At 62.4% G+C, this 20,802-nt stretch overlaps 1 protein-coding gene across 2 annotated transcripts in view; it reads right to left on the reverse strand.

Annotated features, from left to right (window-relative positions):
• Positions 1-18,725, reverse strand: part of UBA1 (ubiquitin like modifier activating enzyme 1) — a 56,822-nt gene extending 38,097 nt beyond the window's left edge. For both annotated transcript variants that reach the window (XM_075134919.1, XM_075134920.1), the window contains exons 1-9: positions 18,641-18,725; positions 15,632-15,742; positions 13,296-13,354; positions 10,533-10,701; positions 8,412-8,546; positions 5,975-6,081; positions 2,666-2,756; positions 2,443-2,575; positions 1,035-1,132 (exon numbers count right to left, since the gene is read on the reverse strand). In XM_075134919.1, coding sequence (XP_074991020.1) covers positions 1,035-1,132; positions 2,443-2,575; positions 2,666-2,756; positions 5,975-6,081; positions 8,412-8,546; positions 10,533-10,701; positions 13,296-13,354; positions 15,632-15,742 — 903 coding nt within the window. In that variant the 5' untranslated portion in view covers positions 18,641-18,725. The remainder of the gene's footprint in view (positions 1-1,034; positions 1,133-2,442; positions 2,576-2,665; positions 2,757-5,974; positions 6,082-8,411; positions 8,547-10,532; positions 10,702-13,295; positions 13,355-15,631; positions 15,743-18,640) is intronic.
• Between the last annotated feature and the right edge of the window lie 2,077 nt (positions 18,726-20,802).

Here is a 20,802-nt window from a genome sequence, read left to right on the forward strand (position 1 = left end):
CCCCCCCAGTGCCCCTCAATCCCCTCTCGGTCCCCCCTAATCCTTTTCCAGTCCTCCCCAGTATACCCCAGTGCCCTCCCAGTGTCCCCCAGTATGCCAAGTCACGCCCAATCCCTCCCAGCATCCCCCAGTTTCTTCCCAGTCACTCCCAGTTCCCTATAATCCCACTCCCACTCCCTCTCAATCCCCCCTAATGCCCTCCCAGCACCTCCCAGTGCTCCCCAGTCCCATCCCAGCACCTCTTCAATCCCCTCCCAGTACTCCCTAGTCTCCCCAATCCCCTTCCAGTGCCCCCGAGCTGCTCCCAGTATGCCCTCAGTGCCCCCCAGTCTCCTTCCAGTCACCCGTAATCCCCTCACAGTGCATCCCAGTGCCCTCCATAATCCCTCCCAGTGGCCTCCTACCCTCTCCAAGTCCCCTCCCAGTGCCTCCAGTCCATCCCAGTGCACCCCAGTCTCCTTCCAGCCTCTCCCACTGCTTCTCAAACCACCCCACTCCTCCCAATGTGCCTCCCAGTCCCCCATAATCCCCTTCCAGTCCCTCCCAGTACTTCCCAATCTGCTCCCAGTCCATCCCAGTGTCTCCTAATCCCCTCCCACACCCTTCCAGTCTCTTCCAATACACACCCAGTCTCTCCCAGTCCCCTCCCACTGCCCCCCAGTCTGCCCCCAGTCCTTCCCAGTGCCCCCTAGTCCCCTCCCAGTGTTCCCCAGTCTGCCCCCAGTCCTTCCTAGTGCCCCCTAGTCCCCTCCCAGTGCCCCCCAGTCTGCCCCCAGTCCTTCCTAGTGTCCTTTAGTCCCCTCCCAGTGCCCCCCAGTCTGCCCCCAGTCCTTCCTAGTGTACTCTAGTCCCCTCCCAGTGCCCCCCAGTCCCTCCCAGTGGCTCCCAGTCCCCTCCCAGCGCCTCCTAATCCACCCCCAGTCCTTCCCAGTGCCCCCCAGTCTGCCCACAGATCCCTCCCAGCGCCTCCTACTCCCCCCCGAGACCCTCCCAGTGCCTCCGAGTCCCCTCCCAGTGCTCCCAGTGCCACTCACGAAGCGGATGTGCTTGGGCATCTTGACCTGGGTGACGATCCCCCCCCTCACGTAGTCCCCGAAGCCGCTGGTGTCCCCGATGCTGAAAGTGTACGGCCCTGGGGGGAGGGGCTGTCACCAAGGGACCCAGGCGTCCGGGAGACCCCCCCCAAGGGACCCAGGCGTCCGGGGCACCCTATAGAAGCCACCCAGGCATCTGGGAGACCCTATAGAAGGGACCCAGGCACCCGTGACACCCCCCAAAAGGGACCCAGGCATCTGGAGCACCCTATAGAAAGGACCCAGGTGTCTGAGAGACCCTATAGAAGGAACCCAGGTGTCTGGGAGACCCTATAGAAGTGACACAGGTGTCTGGGAGACCCTATAGAAGGGACACAGGTGTCTGAGAGACCCTATAGAAGGAACCCAGGCGTCCGGGAGACCCTATAGAAGGGACACAGGTGTCTGGGAGACCCTATAGAAAGGACACAGGTGTCTGGGAGACCCTATAGAAGGGACCCAGGCATCCCCGAGACCCTACAGAAGGAACCCAGGCGTCCGGGAGACCCTACAGAAGGAACCCAGGCGTCCGGGAGACCCTATAGAAGGGACCCAGGCATCCCCGAGACCCTACAGAAGGAACCCAGGCGTCCGGGAGACCCTACAGAAGGAACCCAGGCGTCCGGGAGACCCTACAGAAGGAACCCAGGTGTCCGGGAGACCCTATAGAAGGCACCCAGGTGTCCGGGAGACCCTATAGAAGGGACGCAGGCGTCCAGGAGACCCTATAGAAGGAACCCAGGCATCCGGGAGACCCTATAGAAAGGACCCAGGCGTCCGGGAGACCCTATAGAAGGGACCCAGGCGTCCGGGAGACCCTATAGAAGGGACCCAGGCGTCCGGGAGACCCTATAGAAGGAACCCAGGCATCCGGGAGACCCTATAGAAAGGACCCAGGCGTCCGGGAGACCCTATAGAAGGGACCCAGGCGTCCGGGAGACCCTATAGAAGGGACCCAGGCGTCCGGGAGACCCTATAGAAAGGACCCAGGCGTCCGGGAGACCCTATAGAAGGAACCCAGGCGTCCGGGAGACCCTATAGAAAGGACCCAGGCGTCCGGGAGACCCTATAGAAGGAACCCAGGCGTCCGGGAGACCCTATAGAAAGGACGCAGGCGTCCGGGAGACCCTATAGAAAGGACGCAGGCGTCCGGGAGACCCTATAGAAGGGACCCAGGCGTCCGGAAGACCCTATAGAAGGGACGCAGGCGCCCGGAAGACCCTATAGAAGGGACGCAGGCGTTCAGGAGACCCCACAGAACGAACCCAGGCGCCCGGGAGACCCCATAGAAAGGATCCACGCATCCGGGAGCCCCTATAGAAGAGCCGCAAGCACCCGGCAGCCCCTATAGAAGGCCCCCCAGGCTCACCGAGGACGCGGATCTCGACGGGGCCGCAGCCGTTCAGCTCCTCCATCCCCTCCACCTCGGTGAAGGTGACGAAATCGCCCGTCTCGAAGCCGTGCCGAGCCTCGTCCAGGCACGTCACCTCCCCCGGGCACCCCTGGGTGGGGGGGGGGGAGACACAGGGTGCTGAGGGGCACCCAGGGAGCCGGGAGACCCCCCCCCCACAACACCCCAGGGTACCCCGTACCTTGGTTACCATGGAAACCATGGCGCTGAGGGGTTGTTCCCCGTTGGTGTCCGTCACCACCATCTCCTCCCCGAAGTCGCAGAAAAGCTGCCTAAAATTGGGGGGGGGGGGGAGGGGAGGGGAGGGGGGTCAGCCAGGGCACCCAGGGGTGCGGGACCCGCAGAAGGGATCCAGGCGTCCAGAGCACCCTATAGAAGGGACCCAGGCACCTGGGAGATCCTATAGAAGGGACCTAGGCACCCATGACACCCCCCAAAAGGGACCCAGGCATCCAGAGCACCCTATAGAAGGGACCCAGGCATCTGGAGCATCCTATAGAAGGGACCCAGGCACCTGGGAGACCCTATAGAAGGGACCCAGGCACCTGGAAGATCCTATAGAAGGGACCCAGGCACCCATGACACCCCCCAAAAGGGACCCAGGTATCCGGAGCACCCTATAGAAGGGACCCAGGTATCCGGAGCACCCTATAGAAGGGACCCAGGCATCCGGAGCACCCTATAGAAGGGACCCAGGCACCTGGGAGACCCTATAGAAGGGACCCAGGCACCTGGAAGATCCTACAGAAGGGACCCAGGCACCCATGACACCCCCCAAAAGGGACCCAGGTATCCGGAGCACCCTATAGAAGGGACCCAGGTATCCGGAGCACCCTATAGAAGGGACCCAGGCATCCAGAGCACCCTATAGAAGCGACCCAGGCACCTGGGAGATCCTATAGAAGGGACTCAGGCACCTGGGAGATCCTATAGAAGGTACCTAGGCACCCATGACACCTCCCAAAAGGGACCCAGGCATCCGGAGCACCCTATAGAATGGACCCAGGCATCCGGAGCATCCTATAGAAGGACCCAGGCATCTGGAGCACCCTATAGAAGGGACCCAGGCACCTGGGAAATCCTATAGAAGGGACCCAGGCAACTGGGAGATCCTATAGAAGGGACCCAGGCATCCGGAGCACCCTATAGAAGGGACCCAGGCACCTGGCAGATCCTATAGAAGGGACCCAGGCATCCGGGAGATCCTATAGAAGGGACCCAGGCATCTGGAGCACCCTATAGAAGGGACCCAGGCATCCGGAGCATCCTATAGAAAAGACCCAGGCATCTGGAGCACCCTATAGAAGGGACCCAGGCATCTGGGAGATCCTATAGAAGGGACCCAGGCATCTGGGACATGCCCCAAAAAGGACCCAGGCATCTGGACCACCCTATAGAAGAGACCCAGACAGCCGGCAGACCCTATAGACCCCATAGAAGCGATCCAGGCGTCCAGGAGACCCTATAGAAGGGACCCAGATGTCCAGGACATCCCATAGGAAGAACCCAAGCAGATGGGAGACTCCCTAGAAGCACCTACGAGACCCTATAGAAGGGACCCAGGTGCCCAAAGCATCCTATAGAAAGCATCCAGTCATCCAGGATACCCTATAGAAAGAACCCAGGCATCCAGGAGACCCTATAGAAGGGACCCACGTGTACAGGAAACCCTATAGACAGGACCCAGGTACTCAGAGCATCCTATACAAGGGATCCAATCATCTGGGAGACCCTATAGAAGGGACCCAGGTGTCCAGGGCATCCTATAGAAAGGATCCAGTCATCTGGGAGACCCTATAGAACGGAGCCAGGTGTCCAAGGCGTCCTATAGAAGGGATTCAGTCATCTGGGAGACCCTATAGAAGGGACCCAGGTGCCCAGGGCATCCTATAGAAAGGATCCAATCATCTGGGAGACCCTATAGAAGGGACCCAGGTGCCCAGAGCATCCTATAGAAAGGATCCAGTCATCTGGGAGACCCTGTAGAAGGAACCCAGGTGCCCAGGGCATCCTATAGAAGGGATCCAATCATCTGGGAGACCCTATAGAAGGGACCCAGGTGCCCAGAGCGTCCTACAGAAAGGATCCAATCATCTGGGAGACCCTATAGAAGGGACCCAAGTGTCCAGGGCATCCTATAGAAGGGATCCAATCATCTGGGAGACCCTATAGAAGGGACCCAGGTGTCCAGGGCATCCTATAGAAAGGATCCAGTCATCTGGGAGACCCTATAGAAGGGACCCAGGTGCCCAGGGCGTCCTATAGAAGGGATCCAATCATCTGGGAGACCCTATAGAAGGGACCCAGGTGCCCAGGGCATCCTATAGAAAGGATCCAGTCATCTGGGAGACCCTATAGAAGGGACCCAGGTGCCCAGGGCATCCTATAGAAAGGATCCAGTCATCTGGGAGACCCTACAGAAGGGACCCAGGTGCCCAGGGCATCCTATAGAAAGGATCCAGTCATCTGGGAGACCCTATAGAAGGGACCCAGGTGCCCAGAGCATCCTATAGAAAGGATCCAATCATCTGGGAGACCCTATAGAAGGGACCCAGGTGCCCAGGGCATCCTATAGAAGGGATCCAATCATCTGGGAGACCCTATAGAAGGGACCCAGGTGCCCAGGGCATCCTATAGAAAGGATCCAGTCATCTGGGAGACCCTATAGAAGGGACCCAGGTGCCCAGGGCATCCTATAGAAAGGATCCAGTCATCTGGGAGACCCTATAGAAGGGACCCAGGTGCCCAGGGCATCCTATAGAAAGGATCCAGTCATCTGGGAGACCCTATAGAAGGGACCCAGGTGCCCAGGGCATCCTATAGAAACGATCCAGTCATCTGGGAGACCCTATAGAAGGGACTCAGGTGCCCAGCGCATCCTATAGAAGGGATCCAATCATCTGGGAGACCCTATAGAAGGGACCCAGGTGCCCAGGGCATCCTATAGAAAGGATCCAATCATCTGGGAGACCCTATAGAAGGGACCCAGGTGCCCAGAGCATCCTATAGAAAGGATCCAGTCATCTGGGAGACCCTATAGAAGGAACCCAGGTGCCCAGGGCATCCTATAGAAGGGATCCAATCATCTGGGAGACCCTATAGAAGGGACCCAGGTGCCCAGAGCGTCCTACAGAAAGGATCCAGTCATCTGGGAGACCCTATAGAAGGGACCCAGGTGCCCAGAGCATCCTATAGAAAGGATCCAGTCATCTGGGATACCCTATAGAAGGGACCCAGGTGTCCAGGGCATCCTACAGAAAGGATCCAGTCATCTGGGAGACCCTATAGAGGTGACCCAGGTGTCCAGGGCATCCTATAGAAGGGATCCAATCATCTGGGAGACCCTATAGAAGGGACCCAAGTGTCCAGGGCATCCTATAGAAGGGATCCAATCATCTGGGAGACCCTATAGAAGGGACCCAGGTGCCCAGGGCATCCTATAGAAAGGATCCAGTCATCTGGGAGACCCTATAGAAGGGACCCGGCTCACCCGAAAAGCCCGCGGGTGTCGGCCACCACCAGCTTGATCCCGCGGCTGTGACAGAAATCCCCGACCCAGAGCTGTTCCTCCAACGGCGAGTTGGTCAACACCACCACCTACGGAGAGACCGCGGCCGCCTGTCCGTCACCCGGGGCGGGGACAGGCGGACAGACATGGGGACGGACGGACAGGAGGCCACGGGAGGGGGTGAATAACACCCCACCCCCCCCCGCCCCCACCCCGGCGAGGGTTATGGGGAGGATTTGAGGGGTACAGGCGGCCACGGAGAGACAAGGAGCCACAGAGGTGTACAGGCGGACGCACAACCAGGTAGATGGATGGACAGACGGACACCGAATGGTGTGTGGGGATCCTCAGACCCAGAAAACAGGGGGTACAGGGGGTCCTGGGGGGGGTACAGGGGGTCCTGGGGGGGGTACAGGGGGTCCTGGAGACACAAGGAGGCACGGAGAGGTACAGGCGGACGCACAACCAGGCAGATGGATGGACAGACGGACACCGAATGGTGGGTGGAGACCCTCAGACCCAGAAAATAGGGGGTACAGGGGGTCCTGGGGGGGGTACAGGGGGTCCTGGGGGGGGTACAGGGGGTCCTGGAGACACAAGGAGGGATGGAGAGGTACAGGCGGACGCACAACCAGGCAGATGGAAAGACAGACGGACACCGAATCGTGTGTGGAGACCCTCAGACCCACAAAATAGGGGGTACAGGGGGTCCTGGGGGGGTACAGGGGGTCCTGGGGGGGTACAGGGGGTCCTGGGGTGTATGGGCGGCCACGGAGACACAAGGAGCCACGTAAAGGTACAGTCGAACACACAACCGGATGGACAGACGGACGGGTAAAGGCACGTGGAGACTGTCAGACCCACAAATTGGGTGGTACAGGTGGTCCTGAGTGGGAACAGGGGGTGCTAAGTGGGTACAGGCAGCCACAGAGATATAAGGAACAACGGAGGGGTACAGGCGGACGCACAACCAGGCAGAAAGACAGACAGGTGAAGCGAGACCGTCAAACCCAGAAAATGGGGGGTACAGGGTTCCTCGGTGGGTATAGATGGTCCTGAGTGGGTACAGGCAGCCACAGAGACACAAGCAGTCATGGAAACGTACAATCAGACGCACAACCGGACACACAAACAGTCAGTCGGATGTGTAACGGCATGGAGAGACCGTCTGACTCAGAAACTGGGGGGTAGAGGGGGTCTTGGGTGGGTGTAAGTGGCCATGGAGACACGAGGAACCACACAAAGAAGAAAATTGGTGGTACAGCCTGTCCTGAGTGGGTACAGGCGGCCACGGAAACACACGCAGCCATGGAGAAGTACAGTCATTTACACAACTAGACAGGCAAACGGACAGACAGACACGTAAGGGCACGTGGACCCCACCAGAGCCAGAAATTGGGGGGTACAGGGGGTCCTGGGTGGGTACAGGCGGCCACGGAGACACAAGCAGCCACGGAGACGTACAGTCGGACGCACAGCTGGACCCACGGACAGACAGGCAGATACGTAATGACACGTGGAGACTGTCAGACCCATGGACAGGGGCGTAAAGGTGGTCATGGGTGGGGACAGGGGGTGCTGGGTGGGTACAGGCAGACACGGAGACACAAGGAACCACGAAGAGGTACAGTCAGACGCACAACCAAGCAGACAGACGGACATGTAACAACATGCAGAGACAATCAGACCCAGAAAACAGGGGCTACAGGGGGTCCTGGCTGGCTACAGGGGGTCCTGGGTGGGGACAGGCGGCCACAGAGACACACGCAGCCACAGAGAGGTACAGTCAGACGCACAACCGGACTCACAGACAGCGGGACACAGACACAAACAGCCCCAGTGATGGTTGTGGGGAGACCACCGCTGTCCCAGGGGACACAACTGTCTCCGGGGGGGGGGTACAGGTGGCTGTTGTGGGTACAACCGGCCACGGAGGTTACAGTCGGCCCCCAAGTACAGGCAGACAGACGGACAAATGACACCGGGGATGGTTGTGGCAAGACCACCGCTGTCCTAGCCGTCACAACTGTCCCCAGGGCGGGTACAGGTGGCTGTTAGGGGTACAGCCGGCCACGGAGATTACAGTCGGCCACGAAGTACAGCCAGACTCACAGACAAAGGGTTGCGAGGAGGCCACCGCTGTCCCAGGGGACACAGCTGTCCCCAAAGAGGGCTCCAGGCAGCTGTCGGGGGTACAGCCATCCCCAAGGGGGGTACAGTCAGCCACGGAGGTTACAGTCGGCCACGTGAGGAACAGTCGGCCACGTGAGGAACAGTCGGCCGCCCAAATAAGTAGCCCCAGGGTTGATTTTGGGGAAGAAAAGGGGGGGCACAGACGGGGGTACAGGAAGATACGGGGGGTACAGGCAGACAAGGGGTACAGGCAGACGCAGGGGGTACAGGCAGACGCAGGGGGTACCTGGAAGGGCGCGAGCAGGTCCTGGCTGAGGGGTTGACGGGTGCTGGTGACGGCCACGTAGGCGTTGAGCTCGGCCAATCGGGGCAGCGTCGCCTCCGCCCGGTTCTGCCCCACGTCTTCCTCCCGCAAGTAAAACTGGGGGGGGGGGGGGGGGCACCCAAAAAAAGGGGGGGTCAGGGGGGTCCCCACAACCCCCGCCCTGGGAACCCACAACCCACCCAGACACCCCCCCCACCCCCCAACACCCATTGAGCCCCCCAGGGAAATGAGGGGGGGGGATTTAGGGAACTTAAGGGGGTATTTAGGCACCCTGGGGGGGATATTTAGGGGCTCGGGGGGTTCTATAGGCCCCCGGGGGGGCATTTAAGGGCTTGGGGGGGTTCTATAGGCCCCCAGGGGGGTATTTAGGGGCTTGGGGGGGTTCTATAGGTCCCCAGGCAGGTATTTAAGGGCTTGGTGGGAGTTCTATAGGCCCCCAGGAGCGTGTTTAAGGGCTTGGGGGGGTTCTATAGGCCCCCGGGGGGGCATTTAAGGGCTTGGGGGGGTTCTATAGGCCCCCGGGGGGGGTATTTAGGGGCTTGGGGGGGTTCTATAGGCCCCCAGGGAGGTATTTAAGGGCTTGGGGGGGGTTCTATAGGCCCCCAGGAGGGTGTTTAAGGGCTTGGGGGGGTTCTATAGACCCCCGGGGGGGTATTTAAGGGCTTGGGGGGGTTCTATAAGACCCCAGGGGGGTATTTAGGGGCTTGGGGGGGTCTATAGGCCCCCAGGGGGGTATTTAAGTGCTTGGGGGGGGGTTCTATAGACCCCCGGGGAGGTATTTAGGGGCTTGGGGAGGTTCTATAGGCCCCCAGGGGGGTATTTAAGCGCTCGGGGGGGTTCTATAGGCCCCCAGGGGAGTATTTAGGGGCTTGGGGGGGATCTACAGACCCCCAGGAGAATATTTAAGGGCTACAGGGGGGTATTTAGACCCCCAGGGAGGTATTTAAGAGCCATAGGGATTCTATAGACCCCCAGGGAAATATTTAAGGGCCATGGGGGTTCTATAGACCCCCAGGGAGGTATTTAAGGGCTATAGGGGAGTATTCAGACCCCCAGAAAGGTATTTAAGGGCCATGAGGGTTCTATAGGCCCCCAGGGGGGGTATTTAAGGGCCACGGGGGTTCTATAGGACCCCAGGGGGGGTATTTAAAGGCCATGGGGGTTCTATAGGCCCCCAGGGGGGTATTTAAGGGCTATAGGGGGCCCGAACCACCCCACAAAGCAAACCTGGGGGGGTATTAATTGCTCCTGGGGGAGCATTTAGCTCCCCTGGGCCACCCAATCACCCCACACAACCACCCTCCATGGGGTCTAATAACCCCCCAAATTAATTAATTCCCCCCCAGGTTAATTAATTACCCCACTGAGAGCATTTAACTCCCCCGATGGGCCCTGATAACGACCCCACGGTGGATTAATTACGCCGGGGGGGGGGGATTCAGCTCCCCTGGGAAACCCAATCACCCCACACAACACCACCCCACAGCATCTAATAACCCCCCAGGTTAATTAACTACCCCCAAATTAATTAATTAACCTGAAAAAGAGACATTTAACCCCCCAATAACGACCCCAGGGTGGATTAATTACCCCATGAGGGGCATTTAGCTCCCCTGGGCAACCCAATCACCCCACACACCACCACCCCACAGCATCTAATAACCCCCCAGGTTAATTAACTATCCCCAAATTAATTAATTAACCTAGAAAAAAGACATTTAACTCTCCTGATAACGATTCCAGGGTGGATTAATTACCCCAGGGGGGGCGTTTAGCTCTCCTGGGAAACCCAATCACCCATACAACAACGTCCCACGGAACCTAATAACTCTCCAAATTAATGAATCACCCCCCCAATTAATTAATTACCCAATAAAAACCATTTAACTCCCCTAACGAGCCCTAATAACGACTCCAAACTGCATTAATTACACCGAGGGGGGGGCATTTCGCTCACCCCGGACACGCAACCCCCCCCCCCCCAAAACCAGCCCTTCGTGGGGGTTACCCGCCCCAAAGCGGGGGTGTTAATTAACCCGGGGGGGGCAGCATTAATTAAGCCCAGGAGCTTAATTAGCTCACCTGGGAGGCGAGGTCGGGCCAGGCGGCGGGTTGGGGGTCGTGGAGGGTGACGGATTTCACCCCCCCCAGCACCAGGTTTTTGGCCACCTCCACCCCCAGCCCCCGCAGCCCCGACACCAGGACGTTGGACGTCTGCATCCGCTTCATCGCCTCGTGGCCCAGCACGTACCTGGGGGGGGGGGGAAAAGGGGGGGTCGGGGGGGGTCCCCCAAATCCTTACGGGGTCCCCCAAGGGCCGTGGAAATGGCTGAAGGTATCTGGGAGGGATCCAGGGGTCCGGGAAGCCCCCCAAAGTCCCTAGGGACCCCCCCCAATCCATGGGGACCCTCCCAAGTCCGTAAGGACCCCCCAAGTCTGTAGGGACCCCCCCAATCCATGGGGACCCCCCCAAGTTTGTAAGGACCCCCCAAGTCTGTAGGGACCCCCCCAAGTCTGTAGGGACCCCCCCAATCCATGGGGACCCCCTCAAGTTTGTAAGGACCCCCCAAGTCTGTAGGGACTCCCCCCAATCCATGGGGACCCCCCCAAGTCTGTAGGGACCCCCCACGTCTGTAGGGACCCCCCCAATCCATGGGGACCCCCCAAGTCTGTAGGGACCCCCCCAATCCTTGGGGACCCCCCCAACTCCACAGGGACCCCCCAATCCAATCCATGGGGACCCCCCCAAGTCCGTAGGGAGATCGCCAATCCATGGGGACCCCCCCAATCCACAGGGACCCCCCATGGGGAGCCCCCCAAGCCCCCATAGGGACCCCCCCAAAACCCCCAGGAGGGACCCAGGCGTCCAGGGAGCCCCCCCAAGTCTGCAGGGACCCCCCAATCCATGGGGACCCCCCCAAATCCATAAGGACCCCCCCTAATCCACGGGACCCCACAACACCCCCAGGCATCCAGGGAGCCCCCCAAATCCATAGGAACCCCCCCAAGCACCGATGGAGCCCCCCAAATCCATAGGAACCCCCCCAAGCACCTACACAGCCCCCCCAATCCATAAGGACCCCCCTAAGTCCACAGGGACCCCGCCAAGCACCCGTGGAGCCCCCCCAAATCCATAGGGCCCTCCCCAAAATCCATAGGGCGCCCCCATATCCATAGGGCCCTCCCCAAATCCATAGGGCTCCCCCCCCAAATCCATAGGGCCCTCCCCAAATCCATAGGGCGCCCCCAAATCCATAGGGCTCCCCCCCAATCCATAGGGCTCCCCCTCCAAATCCATAGGGCCCCTCCAAATCCATAGGGCTCCCCCCCCAAATCCATAGGGCCCCCCCTAAAATCCATAGGGCTCCCCCCCCAAATCCATAGGGCCCTCCCCAAATCCATAGGGCTCCCCCCAAAATCCATAGGGCTCCCCCCCCAAACCCATAGGGCCCCCCCAAAACCATAGGGCCTTCCCCAAATCCATAGGGCTCCCCCCGAAAATGCATAGGGCCCCCCCAAAATCTATAGGGCCCCCCAAAATCCATAGGGCTCCCCCCCCAAATCCATAGGGCCCCCCCCCCAAAATCCATAGGGCTCCCCCCAAATCCATAGGGCCCCCCCCCCAAAATCCATAGGGCTCCCCCCCCAAAATCCATAGGGCTCCCCCCCAAATCCACAGGGCCCCCCCCAAATCCACAGGGCCCCCCCCAAATCCATAGGGCCCCCCCAAAATCCATAGGGCTCCCCCCAAAATCCACAGGCCCCCCCCCAAAATCCATAGGGCTCCCCCCAAAATCCATAGGGCTCCCCACAAATCCATAGGGCCCCCCCAAAATGTATAGGGCCCCCCCAAAATCCATAGGGCTCCCCCCCCAAATCCATAGGGCCCTCCCCAAATCCATAGGGCTCCCCCCAAAAATCCTAGGGCTCCCCCCCCAAATCCATAGGGCCCCCCCAAAACCATAGGGCCTTCCCCAAATCCATAGGGCTCCCCCCAAAATCCACAGGCCCCCCCCAAAATCCATAGGGCTCCCCCCCAAATCCATAGGGCCCCCCCAAATCCATAGGGCTCCCCCCAAAATCCACAGGGCCCCCCCCAAATCCACAGGGCCCCCCCCAAATCCATAGGGCTCCCCCCAAAATCCACAGGGCCCCCCCCAAATCCACAGGGCCCCCCCAAATCCATAGGGCTCCCCCCAAAATCCATAGGGCTCCCCCTAAATCCATAGGGCCCCCCCAAATCCATAGGGCCCCCCCAAATCCATAGGGCTCCCCCCAAAATCCACAGGCCCCCCCCCAAAATCCATAGGGCTCCCCCCAAAATCCATAGGGCTCCCCCCAAAAATCCATAGGGCCCCCACAAATCCATAGGACCCCCCCAAAATCTATAGGGCCCCCACAAAATCCATAGGGCTCCCCCCCCAAATCCATAGGGCTCCCCCCAAAAATCCTAGGGCTCCCCCCCCAAATCCATAGGGCCCCCCCAAAATCCATAGGGCTCCCCCCAAAATCCACAGGCCCCCCCCCAAAATCTATAGAGCTCCCCCCAAAATCCATAGGGCTCCCCCCAAAAATCCATAGGGCTCCCCCCGAAAATCCATAGGGCCCCCACAAATCCATAGGGCCCCCCCAAAATCCATAGGGCTCCCCCCCCAAATCCATAGGGCCCTCCCCAAATCCATAGGGCTCCCCCCAAAAATCCATAGGGCCCCCCCAAATCCATAGGGCCCCCCCAAATCCATAGGGCTCCCCCCAAAATCCACAGGCCCCCCCCCAAAAATCCTAGGGCTCCCCCCCAAAATCCATAGGGCTCCCCCCAAATCCATAGGGCCCCCCGACACTCACAGCTGGCGGGAGTAGAGCCCCTCATCGATCTCGGCCTCGCCCCCGTTCTTCGCCATGCCCTGGGGACAGGGACACCCGGCGGTGAGGGACGGGTGACACCGGGTGACACCGGGTGACACCGGGGGGTGGGGGGCAGCCGTGGGGCAGCAGGGAGGGCTGAGAGGTGATGGATGGGTGACAGTCGGGTGACAACGGGTGACAATGGGTGACAATGGGGGGTGGCAGCCGTGGGGTGGTGAGGAGGTGACAGTCGGGTGACAATGGGTGACAATGGGTGACAATAGGGGGGGTGGCAGCCGTGGAGTGGTGACGAGGTGACAGTCGGGTGACAATGGGTGACACTGGGGGGGTGGCAGCCGTGGGGTGGTGAGGAGGTGACAGTCGGGTGACAATGGGTGACACTGGGTGACAATGGGGGGGTGGCAGCCGTGGGGTGGTGAGGAGGTGACAGTCGGGTGACAACGGGTGACAATGGGGGGGTGGCAGCCATAGGGTGGTGAGGAGGTGACAGTCGGGTGACAACGGGTGACAATGCGGGGGGGGGCAGCCGTAGGGTGGTGAGGAGGTGACAGTTGGGTGACACTGGGTGACACTGCGGGGTGGGGGGCAGCCGTGGGGCAGCAGGGAGGGTTGAGAGGTGATGGATGGGTGACAGTCGGGTGACAATGGGTGACAATGGGGGGGTGGCAGCCGTGGAGTGGTGACGAGGTGACAGTTGGGTGACAATGGGGGGGTGGCAGCCATGGGGCGGTGAGGAGGTGACAGTCGGGTGACAATGGGTGACAATGAGGGGGTGGCAGCCGTGGGGCAATGAGGAGGTGACAGTCGGGTGACAACGGGTGACACTGGGTGACAATGGGGAGTGGGGGGAAGCCGTGGGGTGGTGAGGAGGTGACAGTCGGGTGACACTGGGTGACACTGGGTGACATTGGGGGGGGTGGCAGCCGTGGGGTAGTGAGGAGGTGACAGTCGGGTGACAATGGGTGACACTGGGGGCTGTGGGGCAGCCGTGGGGCAGCGGGGAGGGCTGAGAAGTGATTGACGGGTGACAGTCGGGTGACATCGGGGGACACCAGGTGACACTGGTGGGGGGGGCCACACACTGGGGGCTGAGAGGTGACGGACAGGTGACACTGGGTGCCGCGTCACCCTGCGATGGGGACAAGGACACCTAAAGGGTGACGGATGGGTGACATCAAGTGGGTGCCAGCGGGTGACACTCGGGGCTGAAGGGGGGAGTTGTGTCACCCTGGGGTGGGGCAGGAAGATCTGGGAGGTGACAAATGGGTGACACCCAGGTGACAACAGGGTTGGCCAGGTGACACCGGGAGCGCTAGGGACACCCAGCAGGTGACAGCGGGTGACACTCCCATTGATGGGGGTGGCTCTGAGCGGGGGGGGGGACAACAAGGATCGAGGGGGACAAATGTCACCCCCGGGACATGTAGGGACACCCGGGTGACAGCTGGGTGACACCAGGTGACAACCGCATTAGCGGGGGAAGCTCAGAGCACCAGAGAGGTGACAACAAGACCAGAGAAGGTGAAGAGACCCCCCACGAAAGGTGACAGGGACACCCAGGGGTGACGGGGCCACCCAGGGGTGACGGGGACACCTGGGTGGCAGCTGGGTGACACCGGGTGGCAGCAAGGTGACACCAGGTGACAGCCACATTGATGGGGGTGGCTCAGGGCACCGCAGAAGTGACAACGAGACCAGAGAAGGTGACAGGGCCCCCCCCCCCGAGGGGTGACGGGGCCACCCAGGGGTGATGGGGACACCCAGGGGTGACGGGGACACCTGGGTGGCAGCCGGGTGACACCGGGTGACAGCCACATTGATGGGGGTGACTCAGAGCACCGCAGAGGTGACAATGAGACCAGAGAAGGTGACAGGGCCCCCCCCGGGGGGTGACGGGGCCACCCAGGGGTGATGGGGCCACCCAGGGGTGACGGGGACACCTGGGTGGCAGCCGGGTGACACCGGGTGCCGCAAGGTGACACCGGGTGGCGGCCACATTGATGGGGGTGGCTCAGAGCACCGCAGAGGTGACAACGAGACCAGAGAAGGTGACAAGGCCCCCCCCGGGGGGTGATGGGGCCACCCAGGGGTGACGGGGACACCCAGGGGTGACGGGGACACCTGGGTGGCAGCCAGGTGACACCGGGTGGCAGCAAGGTGACACCGGGTGACAGCCACATTGATGGGGGTGGCTCAGGGCACCGCAGAGGTGACAACGAGACCAGAGAAGGTGACAGGGCCCCCCCCCCGAGGGGTGACGGGGCCACCCAGGGGTGACGGGGCCACCCAGGGGTGACGCTCAGGGTGACACTCACGTTGGTGGGGGTGACGCTGGGGGGGACGGCGGGGGCGGGGGCGCGGCTGGAGCCCGTCGGCGGCTCGGACCCGGAGACGCGGCGCTTCTTCGACAGCGGGGAGCTGGACATCTGCGGGGTCAGAGGTCAGAGGTCAGCCGGGGACAGCGGGTGACACCGAGGGCAGCGGGTGACATTTAGGGAGACATGGGGTGGCAATGGGTGAGGCTGAGGGTGGTGGGTGACACACGGGGTGGCACCAGGTGACACAGAGGGTGACACCAGGTGACACTGAGGGCAGCGGGTGACGTTTGGGGGGACATGGGGTGGCACCGGGTGACACCGAGGGTGGTGGGTGACACATGGGGTGGCACCAGGTGACACAGAGGGTGACACCAGGGGACACCGAGGGCAGCGGGTGACGTTTGGGGGGACATGGGGTGGCAATGGGTGACACCGAGGGTGGTGGGTGACACAGAGGGTGGCACCAGGTGACACAGAGGGTGACACCAGGTGACAGCGAGTGCAGCGAGTGACATTTAGGTGGACATGGGTGGCAATGGGTGAGGCTGAGGGTGGTGGGTGACACAGAGGGTGGCACCAGGTGACACAGAGGGCAGCGGGTGACGTTTGGAGGGACATGGGGTGGCACCGGGTGACACCGAGGGTGGTGGGTGACACACGGGGTGGCACTGAGGGACACACAGTGGCACCGGGTGACACACAGGGTGACACCAGGTGACACCGAGGGCAGCGGGTGACGTTTGGAGGGACATGGGGTGGCAATGGGTGACACCGAGGGTGGTGGGTGACACACGGGGTGGCACTGAGGGACACACAGTGGCACCGGGTGACACACAGGGTGACACCAGGTGACACCGAGGGCAGCGGATGACGTATGGGGGGACATGGGGTGGCAACGGGTGACACTGAGGGTGGTGGGTGACACACGGGGTGGCACCAGGTGACACAGAGGGTGACACCAGGTGACACCGAGTGCAGCGAGTGACATTTAGGGGGACATGGGGTGGCAATGGGTGACACCGAGGGTGGTGGGTGACACACAGGGTGGCACCAGGTGACACAGAGGGCAGCGGGTGACGTTTGGAGGGACATGGGGTGGCACCGGGTGACACCGAGGGTGGTGGGTGACACACGGGGTGGCACTGAGGGACACACAGTGGCACCGGGTGACACACAGGGTGACACCAGGTGACACCGAGGGCAGCGGGTGACGTTTGGAGGGACATGGGGTGGCAACGGGTGACACTGAGGGTGGTGGGTGACACACGGGGTGGCACCAGGTGACACAGAGGGTGACACCAGGTGACACCGAGTGCAGCGAGTGACATTTAGGGGGACATGGGGTGGCAATGGGTGAGGCTGAGGGTGGTGCGTGACACAGAGGGTGGCACCAGGTGACACAGAGGGCAGCGGGTGACGTTTGGAGGGACATGGGGTGGCACCGGGTGACACCGAGGGTGGTGGGTGACACACGGGGTGGCACTGAGGGACACACAGTGGCACCGGGTGACACACAGGGTGACACCAGGTGACACCGAGGGCAGCGGGTGACGTTTGGAGGGACATGGGGTGGCAACGGGGTGACACCGAGGGTGGTGGGCGACACACGGGGTGGCACTAGGGATGGAGAGGGTGACGCTGGGTGACACCGGGGGATGAAGGGTGACATTGAGGGACGCTGGTGGGGGACACTGACACCAGACGATGAAGAGGGTGACGCTGGGTGACAATGGGGGACAGAGGGTGACACCGGGGAATGGGAAGGGTGACACTAGGGGACACCGGGTGACACCAGGGGATGGAGGAGGACAGAGAGGGTGACACCAGGGGTGACACTGGGTGACAGCGGGGGACATGGGGTGACACGGGGTGACGCCCCCCCACCCTAAGGGGACCCAGGCCTCCGGGACAGCCCCTCCCCCCCCCAAAGGGTGTAACAGGGGGCGGGGCTTTCCCAGGAGTTCCCATTAAGGAGGGAGGTTCTTACTAACGAGGGTCCGGGGTGGGTCCCATTAGTGGGGGCAGGTTCCTACTATCAGAGTTCCCGGGGGGTCCCACTACCGGGGTCGGGTTCCTGTTACCGGGGGAGGGGGTTCTCACTACCGGGGGTCCCGGAGGGGGGGGTTCCCATTAACCGGGGACAGGTTCCTACTACCGGGGGTCCCGGAAGGGGGGGTTCCTAGTACCGGGGGTCCCGGAGGGGGACGTTCCCATTAACCGGGACCAGGTTCCTACTACCGGGGGTCCCGGAAGGGGGGGTTCCCATTAACCGGGGCCAGGTTCCTGCTACCGGGGGTCCCGGAAGGGGGGGTTCCTAGTACCGGGGGTCCCGGAGGGGGACGTTCCCATTAACCGGGACCAGGTTCCTACTACCGGGGGTCCCGGAAGGGGGGGTTCCCATTAACCGGGGACAGGTTCCTGCTACCGGGGGTCCCGGAAGGGGGGGTTCCCATTAACCGGGGCCAGGTTCCTACTACCGGGAGTCCCGGGGGAGGGGGTTCCCATTAACCGGGGACAGGTTCCTACTACCGGGGGTCCCGGGGGAGCGGGTTTCCCATGACCGGGGGTCCTGGGGGAGGGGGTTCCCATTAACCGGGGCCAGGTTCCTACTACCGGGGGTCCCGGAAGGGGGGGTTCCTAGTACCGGGGGTCCCGGAGGGGGACGTTCCCATTAACCGGGGCCAGGTTCCTACTACCGGGGGTCCCGGAAGGGGGGGTTCCCATTAACCGGGGCCAGGTTCCCACTACCGGGGGTCCCGGAAGGGGGGGTTCCTAGTACCGGGGGGTCCCGGGGGGGGGGGGTTCCCATTACCGAGGTTCCCCCTCCCCACAGGCCCAGAGGCGGGGTTCTCACTAACCGGGGTGGGGGGTTCTCACTAACCGGGGCGGGGTTCCCACTAACCGGGGGCGGGGTCCCCACCCTCCCGGGCCTCCCCCACCCCTTTCCCCGGGCCCCCCCCCCACCCCCCGGGCGCCCCCCGGGCCCGGCCCCCCCCCCCCCCGCACCAATGATGCTGTCCAGGCCCCGCCGCCGGGTCCCGCCCGCTCCGCTCGGCTCCTCCGCGACAAGATGGCGGCGGCGGCGGCTACCCCCCGCCGCCCCCTCCCTCCCCACTCTCCGCCCCGCCCCCCGACCCTTCCCATTGGCCGACGACGCCCGGCGCCGCGCTCCTATTGGTTACCGCCTCCCGCCACCGCCCGCCTCCTCCCCCCCCTCCTCCCCGCCGCGCTGATTGGGAAGGGGGGGGGGACGCGCCCCGGCTGGCCACGCCCCCTTCCTCCCGCCGGCGCCCGGATGGGGAGGCCCCGCCCTCGCCGCGCATACGGAATGAGGGGGCGGGGCCTCGTGACACAGCACGGCGCGCGCGGCCCCGACGGCGGCCGGCAGAGGACACGGGGGCCTATGGGAGGCCTATGGGAGGCCTATAGGAGGCCTATAGGGGGCTATGGGAAGCCTATGGGGACCTAGAGGGGCCTATAGGGGCCTGTGGGGGGTCGATAGAGGGGCCCGTGAGGCAACAGAGGGGCCTATGGGGGCCCATAGGGGCCTAGGAGGCAACATAGGGGCCTATAGGGACATATAGAAGGCTATAGAGAGCTTATGGGGGGGTCTGTAGGTGCCTGGGGGGGGCTATAATGGGCTATGGGGAGCCTATGGGGGGATGTAGGGGCTTATGGGGGGGGCTATAGGTGCCTGGGCGGGGCTATAGGGGCCTGTAGGGGCCTATAGGGGATGTATGGGGGCCGGGGGGGGGGGGCTACAGCAGCCTATGGGCGGATATGGGGAGCCTCGGAGAGCTACAGTGTCCTTATAGGGGCTTGGGGAGCCTATAGGGGCCCATCGGGGAGTTACGGGGGCTGTGGGGGCCCTATAAGCACCCAATGGGGGCTTGAGGGGCTATAGGGACCTATAGGGGTGGGTTATGGGGGGGTGCAGAGGCCCTATAGGGTGGGCTATAAGGGCCCAGTAGAGGCTTGGGGGAGGCACGGGGGCTGCAGGGACCCTATGGGAGCTGGTGGGGGGCTATAGGGGCCCGTGGGGGTTCTATAGGGGCTCTGTGGGGGGGTCATGAAGAGCCGGGGGGGGGCTATAGGGGCACATGGGGGGTGGGTCTTGGAGACTATAGGGGGCTATGAGAAGCTATAGGGGGTCGGGAGGGGCTATAGGGGCACATGGGGGGGTATTGGAGGCCATAGGGAGCTATGGAGAGCTATAGGGGGTCGGGGGGGGTGTTGGAGGCTATAGGGGCCTATGGGGAGTTATAGGGGGCCATGGGGGGGCTGTTGGAGGCTATAGGGGGCCATGGGGAGCTATACGGGGTCGGGAGGGGCTGTAGGTGCCCATGGCGGGGTCTTGGAGGCTATACAGAGCCATAGGAGGTCGGGGGGGGGGGGGCTATAGGGGTTCGTGGGGGGGATTTGGAGGCTATAGGGGGCCATGGGGAGCTATAGCGGGTCGAGGGGCTATAGGGGCCTATGGGGGGGTCTTGGAGGCTATGGGGGGGCTATAGGGGGGTGTTGGATGCTATAGGGGGCCCTGGGGAGCTATACGGGGTCGGGGGGGGGGCTATAGGTGCCCATGGGGGGGTCTTGGAGGCTATGGGGGGGCTATAGGGGGGTGTTGGATGCTATAGGGGGCCATGGGGAGCTATATGGAGTCGGGGGGGGTTATAGGTGCTCATGCGGGGGGGTCTTGGAGACTATAGGGAGCTATAGGCGGTCGGGGGGGCTATAGGGGTTCATGGGGGAGGCTTGGAGGCGATAGGGAGCTATAGGTGGTCGGGGGGGCTATAGGTGCCCATGGGGGGGTCTTGGAGGCTATAGGGGGCCATGGGGGGGTCTTGGAGGCTATAGGGGGCTATGGGGGGGATATGGGGGCCACGGGCAGGTGTGGGATGCTATAAGGGGCCACGGGGAGCTATAGGGGGCTATGGGGGGGCTATAGGGGGCCATGGGCAGGTGTTGGATGCTATGGGGGGCCATGGGGGGGCTATAGGGGGCCATGGGGGGGCTATAGGGGGCCATGGGCAGGTGTTGGATGCTATAAGGGGCCACGGGGAGCTATAGTGGGCCATGGGGGGGCTATAGGGGGCCACGGGCAGGTGTTGGATGCTATAGGGGGCCATGGGGGGGCTATAGGGGGCTATGGGGGGCTATAGGGGGCCACG

Source organism: Calonectris borealis, chromosome 34 (assembly GCF_964195595.1).
Source record: "Calonectris borealis chromosome 34, bCalBor7.hap1.2, whole genome shotgun sequence".
Taxonomy (NCBI): domain Eukaryota; kingdom Metazoa; phylum Chordata; class Aves; order Procellariiformes; family Procellariidae; genus Calonectris; species Calonectris borealis.